Source organism: Microcaecilia unicolor, chromosome 2 (assembly GCF_901765095.1).
Source record: "Microcaecilia unicolor chromosome 2, aMicUni1.1, whole genome shotgun sequence".
Lineage (NCBI taxonomy): Eukaryota > Metazoa > Chordata > Amphibia > Gymnophiona > Siphonopidae > Microcaecilia > Microcaecilia unicolor.
In genome coordinates this window covers 83,353,743-83,368,998 of record NC_044032.1, presented here as the reverse complement: position 1 = coordinate 83,368,998, position 15,256 = coordinate 83,353,743, and the positions used below count along the sequence as shown (strand labels likewise).

The 15,256-nt window shown below is 40.5% G+C and overlaps 1 protein-coding gene across 1 annotated transcript in view; it reads right to left on the bottom strand.

Moving 5' to 3' along the window:
- Positions 1 to 6,757: 6,757 nt before the first annotated feature.
- The window catches only part of ZNF131 (zinc finger protein 131), a 206,725-nt gene continuing 198,226 nt past the window's right edge, over positions 6,758 to 15,256 (bottom strand). The window contains exon 8 of the mRNA XM_030193094.1: positions 6,758 to 13,442. Within this exon, the coding sequence (XP_030048954.1) occupies positions 12,756 to 13,442 (687 nt within the window). The 3' untranslated portion in view covers positions 6,758 to 12,755. The remainder of the gene's footprint in view (positions 13,443 to 15,256) is intronic.

Sequence of the window (15,256 nt, the reverse complement as noted above, 5' to 3'; positions counted from 1 at the left end):
GGGGAGAGCCTGATAGACACGAACGGGGAGAGGGATCTTGGGGTGATAGTATCTGAGGACCTGAAGGCGATGAAACAGTGCGACTAGGCGGTGGCCGTAGCGAGAAGGTTGCTAGGCTGTATAGAGAGAGGTGTGACCAGCAGAAGAAAGGAGGTTTTAATGCCCCTGTATAAGACGTTGGTGAGGCCCCACCTGGAGTATTGTGTTCAGTTTTGGAGGCCGTACCTTGTGAAGGATGTTAAAAAAATGGAAGCGGTGCAAAGAAAAGCTACGAGGATGGTATGGGAGTTGCGTTCCAAGACATATGAAGAGAGACTTGCTGACCTGAACATGTATACCCTGGAGGAAAGGAGGAACAGGGGTGATTATGATACAGACGTTCAAATATTTGAAAGGTATTAATCCGCAAACTAATCTTTTCCGGAGATGGGAAGGCGGTAGAACGAGAGGACATGAAATGAGATTGAAGGGGGGCAGACTCAGGAAAGATGTCAGGAAGTATTTCTTCACAGAGAGGGTGGACGCTTGGAATGCCCTCCCGCGGGAGGTGGTGGAGATGAAAACGGTAACGGAATTCATACATGCGTGGGACAGGCATAAAGGAATCCTGTGCAGAAGGAATGGATCCACAGAAGCTTAGCTGAAATTGGGTGGCGGGGGGAAGAGGGGTTGGTGGTTGAGAGGCTAGGATGGGGAGGGCAGACTTATACGGGGTCTGTGCCGGAGCCGGTGATGGAAGGCGGGACTAGTGGTTGGGAGGCGGGAAATACTGCTGGACAGACTTATACGGTCTGTGCCCTGAAAAAGACAGGTACAAATCAAGGTAAGGTATACACATATGAGTTTATCGTGGGCAGACTAGATGGACCGTGCAGGTCTTTTTCTGCCGTCATCTACTATGTTACTATATTTATTCAAGAAAGGACTCTCATCCTTAAGTTCTCCTAAGAAAGGCTTTGACCAGCGCAGGATAGGTTTCTCCGGACATCTTCAGGCCATTCTCATATGTAGAGGTGTTAGGAATTTGGGTGATTATGCTGTAATCCATCATGCTTTCAAGTTCAGCATACCATTCCCTAATCCAGAAACTTCCACCTCTGGGTGAGGAAAGTGATTGGGCTTTACTCCCGATACAGCATCTGTTGAATTATCTATGGCCCCGTGTCACATCAGCAGGTGATACCATCTTTTTCTTCGCTTGTGTCTGGCCTCACTTCAAGGAGAGAATGTCTCTTGAAGTGAGCACAAAGGGATTTATTTATTTATTGCATTTGTATCCCACATTTTCCCACCTATTTGCAGGCTCAATGTGGCTTACAGAGTTTTGTTATGACATAGTCATTACAGGATATCAGATACAATTGGTAGTGTACAAAGATTAAGTAATGGAAGAGTGAAGGAAGGTGTTAGGGAGGATAGTATAGAAGGGGGACTATCATAGCTGGGTGGGTTAGTGGGGTAGTTTTGTAAGGCTATGGGTTCTCTTTGTAGGCCTTGTTGAAGAGGTGTCTTCAAAGATTTGCAAAAGTTAGTTATTTCGTCAGTAGTTTTCAGGGCTGTAGGTAATGCATTCCACAGCTGCCTGCTCATGTAAGAGAAGGTGGTGGAGTGTATCAGCTTGTATTTTAGTCCTTTACAGCTGGGGAAGTGCAGATTGAGAAATTTGCGGGATGATCTTATGGCGTTTCTGGGAGGTAGGTCCACAAGGTTTAGCATGTAGATTGGGGCATCTGCATGAATGATTTTGTATACCATCGTGCAGATCTTGAACGCAATGCGTTCCTTGAGTGGGAGCCAGTGAAGTTTCTCTCAGGGGTTTTGCACTTTCATATTTAGTTTTTCCAAATATGAGTCTGGCGGCAGTATTCTGGGCTGTTTGGATTTTTTTGATAGTCTGTTCTTTGCAGCCCACGTATAGTGTGTTGCAGTAGTCCAGATGACTTATTACCATTGATTGTACCAGGGTACGGAAGATGTATTTCGGGAAGAAAGGTTTTACTCTTTTGAGTTTCCACATGGAGTAGAACATCTTTTTCGTTGTATTCTTCACGTGGGCATCGAGTGTGAGGTTAGATGTAAGAGTCAAGGCAGGATGGAGATATATAGTTCACTAAAATGACATATCTTTAAAACACAAATTTTAGCTGATGAGAAGGTCTTTATGCTGTAAATCATGTGGCTCCATATTAGACCTTCTTTGCAAGGCTGCAGTAGAGACTTGAACTGAGGCACCTTTCATGTAGCTTAGTCTTCTATGTGGGGGAGGGAGGTCATCCTTCCTCTGGAAAGACTGTGAACGGAAGGCTTTAACAAATGTTAAATGAAGGTTCTATGAATGTACCACATGGCTCAAAACAGTGAATCGGTTAAATATTATTATTTGGATTTTGCTCACACCTTTTCAGTAGTAGCTCAAGGTGAGTTACATTCAGGTATACTGGGTATCTCCATGTTCCTGGAGGGCTCACAATCTAATGTTATACCAGAGGCAATGAAGGGTTAAGTGACTTGCCCAAGATCACAAGGAGCAGGGATTTGAACTGGCCACCTTTGGATGTCAAGACCAGTGCTCTAACCACTTGGCCACTCCTCCACTCATAACTGTTTGCAATCTGAGCCTAATATTTGTTTAGGCCACAGGTCAGTCAGTCTCTGTATAGCTTGTATAAAGTTTTTTTTAATTTTTTAAATAAATGTTATCCTCTTTCCTCTTTTCCAATCTATTTAGTATACCTATTAACCATTGTACCAGCCAAATTCCTTAATAAAAATTCATTAGCTCAGAGGTTTTTCTTTTTAAGAGATCTTTATGCTTTATACAATTCTATTTCAGTTATATTGAATTCACAGGATATAAAAGTCCCATTTCCTTACTACTACTACTAAGCATTTATATAGCTGTGCTATCTAAAGTAAAACCATTTGCAATTCTTGCCTATCATGAAAGTGTGTATCATAAAGCGAAGATTCTTACCTGTAGCAGGTATTCTCATAGGGAGCCAGTGGGACCGCTTTCAATAACGATGTAACATGTTCAAATTTTTTTGCACCAGTGATCAGTTTAATGGTAGGGTTTTGAATCAATTGAATATGATGTATATCTTTCTGTCGTAGGCCTTGGTATAACGAATTGCAATAGTCTATTTGAGACGAGAGTGTACTAGGATCTGGAGAGCCTGGGGGAAGAGATGTGCCTTAATGGAACGGATCAGACGCACTTTGTAAGAGCAGCACCAAATCAAAATTGAAATCTAGTTCCAGAAATTGAGATTGTTGTCAATTATAATGCCTACAAGTTTCAGAGAAGAAACCAAAGGAATCTGTACATTGTGGAGTAAGAGTGGAATTGTAAGAACCTTATTGGATTGGTTAGTAAATAGGATGGTCTTTGATACAGCTTTAGCTTAAAGTGTGTTAGCCAGGAAGTGCTCTTTGAGAGTTTATTGTTGAGAAAATGAATATCTTGCAGATTGGTGGGGTCTGTAGTTGTCAGAATTTGAATATCGTCATCATAAATAAAGCCCGGGAGGTCAATCGATTGAATAAGAGTTAGCAATGTCCTTTAACTTAGTCTGTCTTATTTTGCACTGGGTATACTGGAGCTGTAACAGCTTACCAAAATGATTTATAATGAAAACAATTCATGTTATTTTTTTCTCCTATACTAGTATAATAGTTTCAATGATGTCTGTTTATATGCGCCATGGCTGGTGTAAGGGGTGTGGCTATCATAGGGGTGGAGTCATATGTGGTGACCCCGCCCATAATGAGTACCGGCACCTGATATTCAGGTTAAATTGCCCTGTTGGCGCTTTGCGATAAATAATTAGATTTTGGGTTGCTGTTTGGGCACTCGGTCTCTGAAAGGTTCGCCATCACTGATATAGAATAACCTATAAGATTCTACTTCAAGTATTTAAAATAGTCACCACTGGGTCCCCTCCTGTCCTGGCACATCTTTTATTTTTTTTTTAATTCAAAATTTTATTATATAATCTCAAACACATTGAGACACTGAAATACACATTAAATTTACATAAATCAGTAATAAATCCAAAAAAAGGAAAAGAAAATCATCTTCGTCCACCAGAGAGGAAATATGATTCCAAGAATTTAGAAAACCAAAGAAAAAGAAAACTTACATCTGCCACCTCTTAGGTCAACCTCCAGCCTGCTAGTCAGAGACGACATACAACATTCACTTCCATTCTTGCATCAAGAAAATCAATCAGCTGTTTTGAGTCCATGAACTGATATTGTTTACCCTCTAGCACTATATTACATATACAAGGAAAACACAATACAAAGTTAGCTCCCACAGCCTCGACTCTGGGGCACAGGGCTAAAAAAGCCCTGCGTCTCACCTGTGTCTGCCTAGAGAGATCAGGAAAAACTCTAACTTTTGAGCCCATAAACAGTTTATCTAAGTGTCTTAATGAAAGTCTTAAAACAGCATTCCGGTCTGGCTCCAAAACAAAGGTGACCAGCATAGTTGTCCTGTGGGTAATAAGTTCCAAGGAGTTTTCCAGGAAAGAAGTAAGGTTCATAGCTTCTCCCACTACTGGTAAGGGGGGCTCTCCCTCCTTCCCCTTAAGGCTCCAGATGTATTGAGCACATGTAATAGGAGGTAATGATTCCTTATCCCTCCCCAGAATCTCACTCATATATTTTTTCACCATGTCCATAGGGGAAATTAGTGGAGACTTGGGGGGAAATTGAGAAACCTTAGATTAAGTCTTCTAACCTGGTTTTCCAGGTATTCCAAGCGTTTATGAAGAAAATTATTATCTTTAACTAAGACTGCTTCCAAAATCCCCATTTCTTGTATCTTAGAGTCCATATAACATTAATACCATTAGTATTCTCTCGAATCATAGCCTGCATGGAAGAATGAGTGCTGTAGACCATGTCCCACAGTGACTCTAATGTCACAACGGCAGGCTTAATTATACCACTTGCTAATGGAGGGGAGTGAGATAAGATCTCCCAGCGGGATAACTTGGAAACAATTTCTTGAGGTAACACCTTTAAGGCCTGCAAGGCTGTTGAAAGTTGTTCCTGAGTCCCGTTTGATATCGCAATAGACCTCCCCTCAAGCAGCGATGGTTGCACTACTTCGGTATCCGTTACTGCTTGGGCTACTGCGAAAAACTTGCTCCCCGGCTGGCGTGGTGCCGTGCGTTCCACAGGGTTCAGAGAAGCCCCGTCTCCGCTCTCTATCGACGTCAACGCGTCGAGAGTTGCAGAAGGAGATGAAGCACTTAGAGGTCCCGGTTGTTTCTTCGGAAACTGTAAAGTTGTTTGCTCGATCGCTGGAAGGGTTCCAGGAATTGAGGGGATGTCCTTCACCTTTCCCCTCCATTTTCCCATCGCGTTCGACGGGTCCAAGGACGCAGATGAATCAAAAACTCAGAGCCTCCTCAGGAGCAAACCCGGGTGTGTCTGATCACAGCGCCATCTTGGCTCTATCCCGTCCTGGCACATCTTCTGACTTCTATTCTCCTTCACGAGCCCTTCACTCCTCTCAACATCTTCCAGCCATTCCCTCTTTTCAGCACATCAAATAAGATACCACTCATAATTCTACTTTTTCTGTTGTTGACCCCACTCTCTGGAACACCTTACCTCTGAAGCTCAGATCACACATCTCCTTAAACAAATTTAAAACCAATCTAAAAACCTTCCTCTTTCAGATGCTTTTTCTATAAATTAATTATGCTGACTTTGATGACAGTTTCTTCTCCTCCCCGATATGAGCCTGTTTACATCTGAAACTATCCTTTCTATCATCCTCTACTACCCCCTTTTCCTACCACATATGCTCCTTGTGATCTTGGGCAAGTCACTTAACCCTCCATTGCCTCAGGTACAAACTTAGATTGTGAGCCCCCCTGGGATAGAGAAATATCCAGTATACCTGAATGTAACTCACCTTGAGTTACTACTGAAAAAGGTGTGAGCAAAATCTAAACAAATAAATAAATTGCTCTTTCTTCCTCCCCCCTTTTACTACCTACCTTCCCCCCTTCCTCTTCTAGCTCCATTTTCTCTACTCTTTCTAGTTTACTAGCTTTGGGGCTTACCATTCTGGGATTACCGCTGGCCCAAATTGGCAACTGGTGGAAGCCCCGTCCAGAGCGTGCACTATTTCTGGGGGAAAAAGAAAACCCACGAAAATGGCTTGCGTGGTAGTAACCCGGCAGTAATTGGGCATCGCTGCACGCTGCCTAGTTACCACTGGGTTAGTGTGGGAGCCCTTATCGCCACCTCAATGGGTGGCAGTAAGGGCTCCCTGTTGCTTGGCCATGCGGTAAGAGTTCTCTTACCGCATAGCCATATGTGCCTGGGGTCTTTTTACCTGGTATGGTAAAAAGGGCCCCCTGCCACTAGCCCAGGGTCCTTTTTCCCGCAGCTTGGTAAAAGGCCCCCTTTGTTAGCTGCTCAGATGTTTCTTATGATGTACGGGATATAAGTGCTAAATAAACCTGGAAACTTGGACATATGTATTGTGATATCTTGAATTATGTTTTGTACAGTGTTTGAACAATCCAATATCTAATATGGTATAATATGTTTTTGCTCATCAATTAAGAGAGATGAATAATGTCACATTAATTTAGCTTCCAAGTTTTGGTACTGCTTTACTGTTTGGCAGTGCTAGTTAAAATACTTATGTTCTTACTGTTAAATCTGTAATTTATCCCTGCCACATTTATTGCTTCAAGACACATTGAGAAAAACCCACTATGTCAAGGTCATAAAAAAATTTTAATTTCAAAAGAAGAGCCTGATGCATCCTATATACATTTTCACAATAGTTCTTTTAAATACATTAATTGGTAAATTGATCTTTATCTTCAAAATAATCCAAATCAGATGCCAATTGAACTATTCATTCTTTCATATTTACTACAGATATAAATACTCTTTTTCAGTTATCTTTTTCACAAACAGGAATGTATTCCAATATTTTTACTTGAATATACAATTAAGAAAACAATCTGTAGCCGACAATTCTAAACAAAAACAAAAAAAAAATAAAAACATTGCAGTATTATCTACATCACATTGCTCTATACTGTTATTTAGGAGCTTTGTACAAATTTGCAGCTAGAGTTACTAATGCGCCTACTGCGTCAATGCGTGATAATGCTGTTAATATATGGTATTTTACCACAGGTCGCATTTTATGCAATAAGACCTGATACTAATAACAAACATTAACAGAATTAGTAACTCTAGCTGTTGTTTCTTTAAAGGCACAATTTGTGTTGCATTCAATTCCTGACTCATACATCTTTAGCTTAAACAGGTTGGTGAAAGTTCTTGAGCTTAAACAAATCTTTCTTTACTCTCCCGTCATTTATTGTTGTTTTTATCATAGGTGTATACTATTTTTAGCTCTACCCATAATATAGTTTGTCCTAGACATATTCACTGCCATCCTCAATAGAATCTGGGCTGTCTAATTACAATACTTGACAGGACATTCAAGCTTGATATCAAACATGTCATACACATCTATCAAAATCTTCTCCTTTTTTACTCTTGAATACCAGTGCTTTTCACATCTGTTCTGGAGATCCCACAGCTGGGTTACCTACAATAAATATGCATTATTACCTATATCAATTGTTGATTTGAAACATTTTAAAATATACCTTTGCATAAAACAATCCTTTATTAAACACATATATACCATTATAGTTATAATCTTTAGATCATTTGGATAACCTTCTTTCAATGGTAATTCAGGGTATTTTGTATACATATTTCTATGGAAAATATACACTTGTATAATCACCTACCCCCAAGTGACAATGCTACACACACTACATAAAACAAATTTTTCCACAGCTCAACACCCCTCCCCCCAGATCTGAAAAGCTGGGACAAAAGTGAACCTGATAGTAATTCCAAACAGACTCTCAGAGAGTCAATAAATGCGATGGGAGCTGATCCCAAGCGCCAGATCAACAAGAAAAGTTAATACCAGTTTTCAATTTATCATCTAAAACATTAACTACTGAAAAAATAACGGTATTATCATTGGGATTATCTTTTGATGTACGTTTAGTTTTGAATTAACTTTTTCTCAAGTTGCGTTTGTGACAATTGTTTGGAGAATCTGAGGGTACTATTGACTCCATAGGAGATACTACATTCTTAAAGAAATTTCATCTCCCTTCATCATGAGTGCCATCCGGTAATATTGATTTGGTGATTGTTACGTTTCAAAAATTAGTGATGTGGGATGTATTGAGGTTAGAAACTAATTTTGGTTATGTTCATAATAATTTGACAAAACAACAGAGGAAGGCAGCAGAAGATTTACGAGAGGACCCTTCAATAATTGTCATGAGAGCTGATAAAGGGGAAGGTATAGTTACACAAGATAGGAAAGATTATGAGGCACAGGCATTACAGCTGTCTAATCATGTGTTTTATACTCAGCTATTATTAGACCCAACAGGAGATCTTCAATTACAGGCCAGGGGTATATTACATGAGACTATGGAAGTATGGATTATATCCTATAAAGAATTTAAATATTTGTATAAAGAAACTCCTATGATAGCTGTGATATACTTCTTGTCAAAAATATATAAAACCCTACATAGCCCACCTGGTTGACCTATTGTATTGGGGAAGGGCTCTTTATTTGAGCCCCTCTCACAGTTTTTGGATTTGTATTTCAAATGGCTGTCTCGGAGATACCTTTCTATATTAGAGATTCATCGGATTTGTTGTTATTTTTGGAAGTAATACAGTTACCTCAACAACAATTGACAACAGTTACTTTGGATGTCACTTCCCTCTACACTAACATCCCTCAGGATACTGCTGTTTCTTTGTTAGAGTGTACCCTTAATGCAAGGTCAGTTTTGGGGAAGATGGTAGAACTACTACTACAATTAGCACAATTGGTTAAGAAAAATTACTTTGAGTTTCAGGGTACTTTCTATGGTCAGACCAAGGGAGTAGCCATGGGGGCTATGGTAGCTCCCATGGTTGTTTGCCTTTATATGGCAGAAGTCAAAGCTAAGTATGCTTATACTTCTCAGCAAAGATTGTCTATTCTAGTTTGGAAATGTTTCATTGATGATATTTTGTTACTTTGGGTGGCTGAAAGATTATCTGAATGCTTTTTTTTTGGAATATGTAAATCAGTGTGATCTTAATATCCAGTTCACTACTAATATGGGGGGGGGGGGGGGTGTTGAGTGGAATTTTTGGATATTTCTATTGAGTTAAATCAATTTGGGGTATCTACTAGTTCATACAGAAAACCCACAGATCGTAATATGGTATTACATTATTCAAGTCATCATCCCCAGAAATTAAGAAATGGTATTCCTATAGGACAGTTTATGCGCCTGAAATGTTTATGTACTGAAGACCAGCAATATAGATCTCAAGCAGGTGATATGTTCAACAGATTTGAAGCTAGAGGACATCCTAGATGGTGAGAAGAGCTAGGGAAAGAGTGCATAATGCTCAAAGAAAGTGGCTATTACATCCGGCCACGAGGAAAAAAGATTCCAGAATCACTTGTATAGTCCCTTATTACACCCAAGTTAGGGCCAATTCAATCATTTGCCAGTGTTGTCTTTGTTAAAAGATTTTAATCAACTTTCACAATTTGCATTTACTAGAGGACCCAATTTAGGGGAATTATTACATTGTAAAACATTGGGAAGGAATTCAAGTCAGAGATGTGACAAGAAATGTGGGCATTGTGTTTACTGTAAACATGTTGTGCAAACCACAATTTGAACAAATTTTTTAAATTTGAAGAGCACCACGAATTGTGAATCCGAGGGTGTGGTATATATGGTTAAATGCCCCTGTGATCTCTGGTATATTGGGGAAACCACCTGTAAGGTAAAATTTCAGATGGCTTAGCACTTAATATATGGCTGCAGAGGGTTGAAACCCCGCTGGTATCTCATTGGATGGATAGAGGATATTCTGTCAAAGAGTTGTAGTTTGTAGTGCTTATAAAGTTAACATCAGCTAGGGGTGGGGATACGTCAAAAAATTAAGTTTGAAAGAGAAAAAGCTAATTTTTCAGATTTTATTTTTAAGAAACTAATATAGTTAGGAGAAATGTATAGCAATTATATTTTCTGCTTATAGTAAGATTTGGTCTCCTGAAGAAGCCAAGTGAAACATGGTCCACGTAGAGACCAAGTAACAGCATTCCATGGTTGCACTTGGAGTATATGCAAGCGGCATGTTCACGTGAAATTCTCTTAGCAAGTTTCTTTGAAAAACCAAGAGAAGATGGAACATGCCTTATTGCAATCACCTATGGATTTGAGTTGAAGATCTGGGGGACTTAATGAATAAGTATTTAACAGCATATTGGATATATTAGTTCTACTAAACAAGCCACTTTGGGGAGGACAAGGTTCAAGTGAGAACTGATGACACTGAGGAGTTTTCCTCAAATTTACCAGCATGTTTGAAAGGAATTTATTGACTCTTTGAGAGTCCGTTTGGAATTACTGTCAGCTTCACTTTTGTCCCAGCTTTTCAGATCCAGGGGGTAGGGGTGGGGTGTTGAGCAGTGGAAAATATTGTTTTATTTAGTGTGTAGCAGTGGCACCTGGGGTAGGCTATTATACAAGTGTATGTTTTCCATAGAAATACGTATAGAAAATACCCTGGGTGACCAGCGAAAGAAAGTTATCCAAATGATCTAGAGATTGTAACTATATTGTTAATGGTTTATATGTGTTTAATAATGATTGTTTTAGTATGTTTTGTGCAAAGGTATATATTTCAAATGTTTCAAATCAACAATTGATATAGGTAATAGTGGTTATTATTATTGTTGATATAATTGAGAGATACCCGATTGTTTTAGATTTATTGTCAATGAATATGCATGATATCTTTACTGCATGTAATATCCATTGTGGATATCTTGGAAAGCTTTCTGGCTGTGTGGTCACCCAGAAGAGGTTGGGAAGTCTTGCTATAGACCAAGCAATACAGGGGGCAATATTCAAAAGAACACATTTTTAGTGGCAGCCATCAACATATAAGTCCCCTATCCACAAATTTTCATCTTCATTATATGGAGACTGCCATTGAAAATTCTCTCTAAAGTGCTCCAGCATTATCTGAACATTGCTAAAGCAGAGTGAGCGCATGTTGTCTGGCTGTACAGAGGGTTGAGAATCAGCCACTATCCATATAGCCAAGCGGGGTTTAATATAGGACAGAAAGTTAAACCACTCAGCTATAGGTATAATGGCTGAATGCATTGAGATATTATATATATACATGTTGAGTACTTTCCATGTATATTCAGCGTTGCTGTCTATCTGAATATGCCAATTCACTTCAAAGATCACCCAATTTCTTTATCTTATATGTTGCCATCAAAGCAGAACATGGAACATCTCCAAGATGGATTACACATTCTGCCACCAGAATGTCCTGATCTTTACCAATCTGAGATGAAGAAACAAGTGTAGAACTGAATTAGCATCTATCACATGATGGGCAACCCTGGCACTGAATCACTGGCCTGGTGCAAAAGAATGCTTTTACAAAGTCAGCTGAACATCTCTTGTATCATATTTATTGGAAATCAATGAATCCTATTGGTGTGTATACACACATAATTGTATGGTCTGTATTCATATTAAATATATATTTAATGCTATATAGTAACTGTACATTAAATATGTATTTAATATATAGATATATACACATCCTAGATATGACAATAGACATACATTCCTAAAAAACGATACAAAAAGGGAATTGATCTAAAAAAATCAAATTAAAATGACCATTGCAATTAACTGCATACTGGAGACTTAGGGCCCTTTTACAAACATGCAGTAAGGATACTGGCGTGGGTAGCACGTGCCAAACTGGTCCTACTGCTATGGTAGCACAGGAGCCCATTGGTAGTTCCGAAGTTGGCACACGCAGTTTCCCATGGTAGAAAATATTATGTGTGGTGTGAGGACCAACCCTGACGCAGACTAAGCGAAACATGCCGCATGTTGGCGAGGCGACTGGTCCTAGAAGTTACAAGCATTTCAAGCTGTTTCTTATGATATGTGTTTTTGTGAACAAGATTTCAAGAGTATACATGAAAACTGAAAAAAGTTCAAAAAAATGAATACAATTTTTAAACCATTAAGTATGAATAAATTAAAATTGGGACCAATGAAGAACTGGGCACTACAGGAGTAAAGTTAGCTTGTTATTTGGCAGTTACTGCTGAGGTCCCTTAAATTCATACATGTGAATTATTTATGCTGTTTGGTTTAATTGATAAAAATTTGAGCAGAGCGCTGGGCATTACATTTTTTTGGTAAACAGAATTTCAGCATTTTTGTAGACACATTAAGAGATGGTCTAACGCGCGGGAAAATCACATGCTAAAAGTAGCACAGGCAACGTTTTAGCGCATCTTTGTAAAAGGACCCCTTAGACAGAAAAACAGGTAAAGTTATACAACAAGGGAATACAGCCAGTTTTCTAACTTCTCACAAAGCTATCCATCCTTGGAATAGCTTTTGCTCAATGAAAAGGAAACAAGTGATTCTATGTACAAAAGAATAGTTTAATTGTTCAGGAGATAGTCTTAGCTTTGGTCCACCAGTTTGATTTCTATAAGGACAGTGATAATGAACAGCTGACCATTACCTGCATAAGAACCAATATGTTCATTAGAACTGCATTTGGCATTTCTTTCCAAAAATTGTATTAAAGAATAGGTTTTCTTAATTTTCCACTCTTTCATCCTGCACTTCCTTTGTTGGTTTAATTCTTAAATCTTCAGCTTTCTCGCAGTCCACATGCTGAGTTTCTCCATTATCTGTATCACCTATATGGTCGGGTTCCTTTTCTTCCAGTTCTTCTTGCTGCACATTTAAAGGTTCAACTTGTTCCGTATCACACTCATTGAGAAGTTCAGTCTGTACCTCTTCCATCTGTATTTGATTCACATGTTCAACATGTATCTCCTCTACCTGTACTTCTGTTCCTGGTTCTATCTGAATATGTTCTACTTCTAGGTGATCCACATGTATCTGGTCTTGCATATCATCAATTTGTGTACCTTTCATTTGATTCTCCTGCAGTAGATTTGAATGCACATGTTGCACAGTTACCTGTGGTGGATCTACCTGCACTTGAATTACTTCTTCAACAGGTAACATGTGGAGTTGCTCCACTTGCTCTCCAAAAGTCACTGATGTTGCTTGTTCAGTTTCCACAGTCTCTACTGGAAGCACTACCTCTGTCACTATTCGCTGTGAAATGCTGTGATAGTCCCTCAGATGCCGTCTCAGTTCACTTCCTTGCATAAACCATACATCACATATTGTACAATGATTGGGCTTATCACCTGTATGTAATACCAGATGATCTTTAAACTGGTCCCAGCTGTTAAAGACACTGTTGCATACCTGAAATTATAAAAATGCTGTTTTTAGATGATGGAAATGTTCAAGTTATGATGCATTTATATGTATTCATTTGTTTTAATCAGATGATATTAGGATACTAGGGTATTAGGTAGATATTAAGGAGAGGTTCAGACTTTCTGAGCTTCATTTAATGCAATTTCTTCCCATGGGAAGAAAGGGGGTAACTCTGTAAAGTGGGTGCTAACATATACGGTAAAATTATGTATCATACCTGATAATTTTCTTTCCATTAATCATAGCTGATCAATCCATAGACTGGTGGGTTGTGTCCATCTACCAGCAGGTAGAGATAGAGAGCAATCCTTTTGCCTCCCTATATGTGGTCATGTGCTGCCGGAAACTCCTCAGTATGTCGATATCAAAGCTCCATCCGCAGGACTCAGCACTTAGAGAATTACACCCACAAAGGGACACTGCACAGCTCACCACCAGCCGAAAACGGGGGAGGGGAATCAACCCAGCTCATCCCCACACAAGTGGGGGAGGGGAATCCGTCCAGCTCATCCCCGCGGAGCGGGGGAGGGACACCACACCCGTCGATGCGGAGGGATCTGGCTTATCCTGCGACCGCAACCACGGGATGAGCTGGCTGACCCTAACACCGCCGAAGCGGGAGGGATATAAGGCTGCCCTACTGCCGCACGAAGCGGGAGGGAGCGTCGGCAGAATTTAGGTCTCAATCCAGCCCCCGTAAAACGGAGGGGAGAGGAATGCAGCAGCTCACTGTAACACAAAATCGTCTCAACTCCAGAAGAATTCATTGAAAAAACTTGAACACGAAGATCCTCCTGAACAGGAACTGAAGACTAAACTTGAACCTAAAATGCAACCAGAATATAACAGTACAGATATCTGGGAGGAGCTATGGATTGATCAGCTATGATTAATGGAAAGAAAATTATCAGGTATGATACATAATTTTACCTTCCATATCATCATGCTGATCAATCCATAGACTGGTGGGATGTACCGAAGCAGTACTCACCCAGGGCGGGACATAGAAATCCCTGACCGCAACACTGAAGCTCCAAACCGGGCCTCCGCCCGAGCAGCCACAGTCAAGCGGTAATGACTGGAGAAGGTATGAGCCGATGCCCAAGTTGCCGCCTTACAATCTCTTCCAAGGAGACGGACCCGGCCTCTGCCATCGAGGCCGCCTGTGCTCTAGTGGAGTGAGCCTTCAGCTGGATAGGCGGCATCTTCCCCGCGGCCACATAAGCCGCTGCAATGGTTTTCCTTGACCCATCGTGCCACTGTAGGCTTGGATGCCTGCAGACCCTTACGAGGACCTGCGGACAGCACAAACAGATGATCCGACTTCCGGAAATCATTGGTAACTTCCAAGTATCTGATGATGACTCGTCTCACATCTAGATATTTGAGAGCAGAGTACTCCTCTGGGTAGTCCTCCCTACGAAAGGAGGGTAGGCAGAGCTGCTGATTCACATGGAAACGAGAAACAATCTTGGGCAGGAAGGAAGGCACCGTGTGAATAGACACTCCTGCCTCAGTGAACTGCAGGAAGGGCTCCCGACATGATAGCGCCTGGAGCTCGGAAACTCGTCTGGCTGAAGTGATAGCCACCAAAAAGACTGCTTTCAACGTCAGGTCTTTCAGAGATGCCCTCGACAAGGGGTTCAAAAGGCGGCTTCTGCAAGGCTCTTAGCACTAGATTGAGATTCCACGCAGGCACCACCGAGTGCAGAGGAGGGCGTAGGTGATTAACTCCCTTGAGAAAGCGCACCACATCTGGCTGCGAGGCCAGGGAAGCACCCTTCAGGCGACCCCTGAAG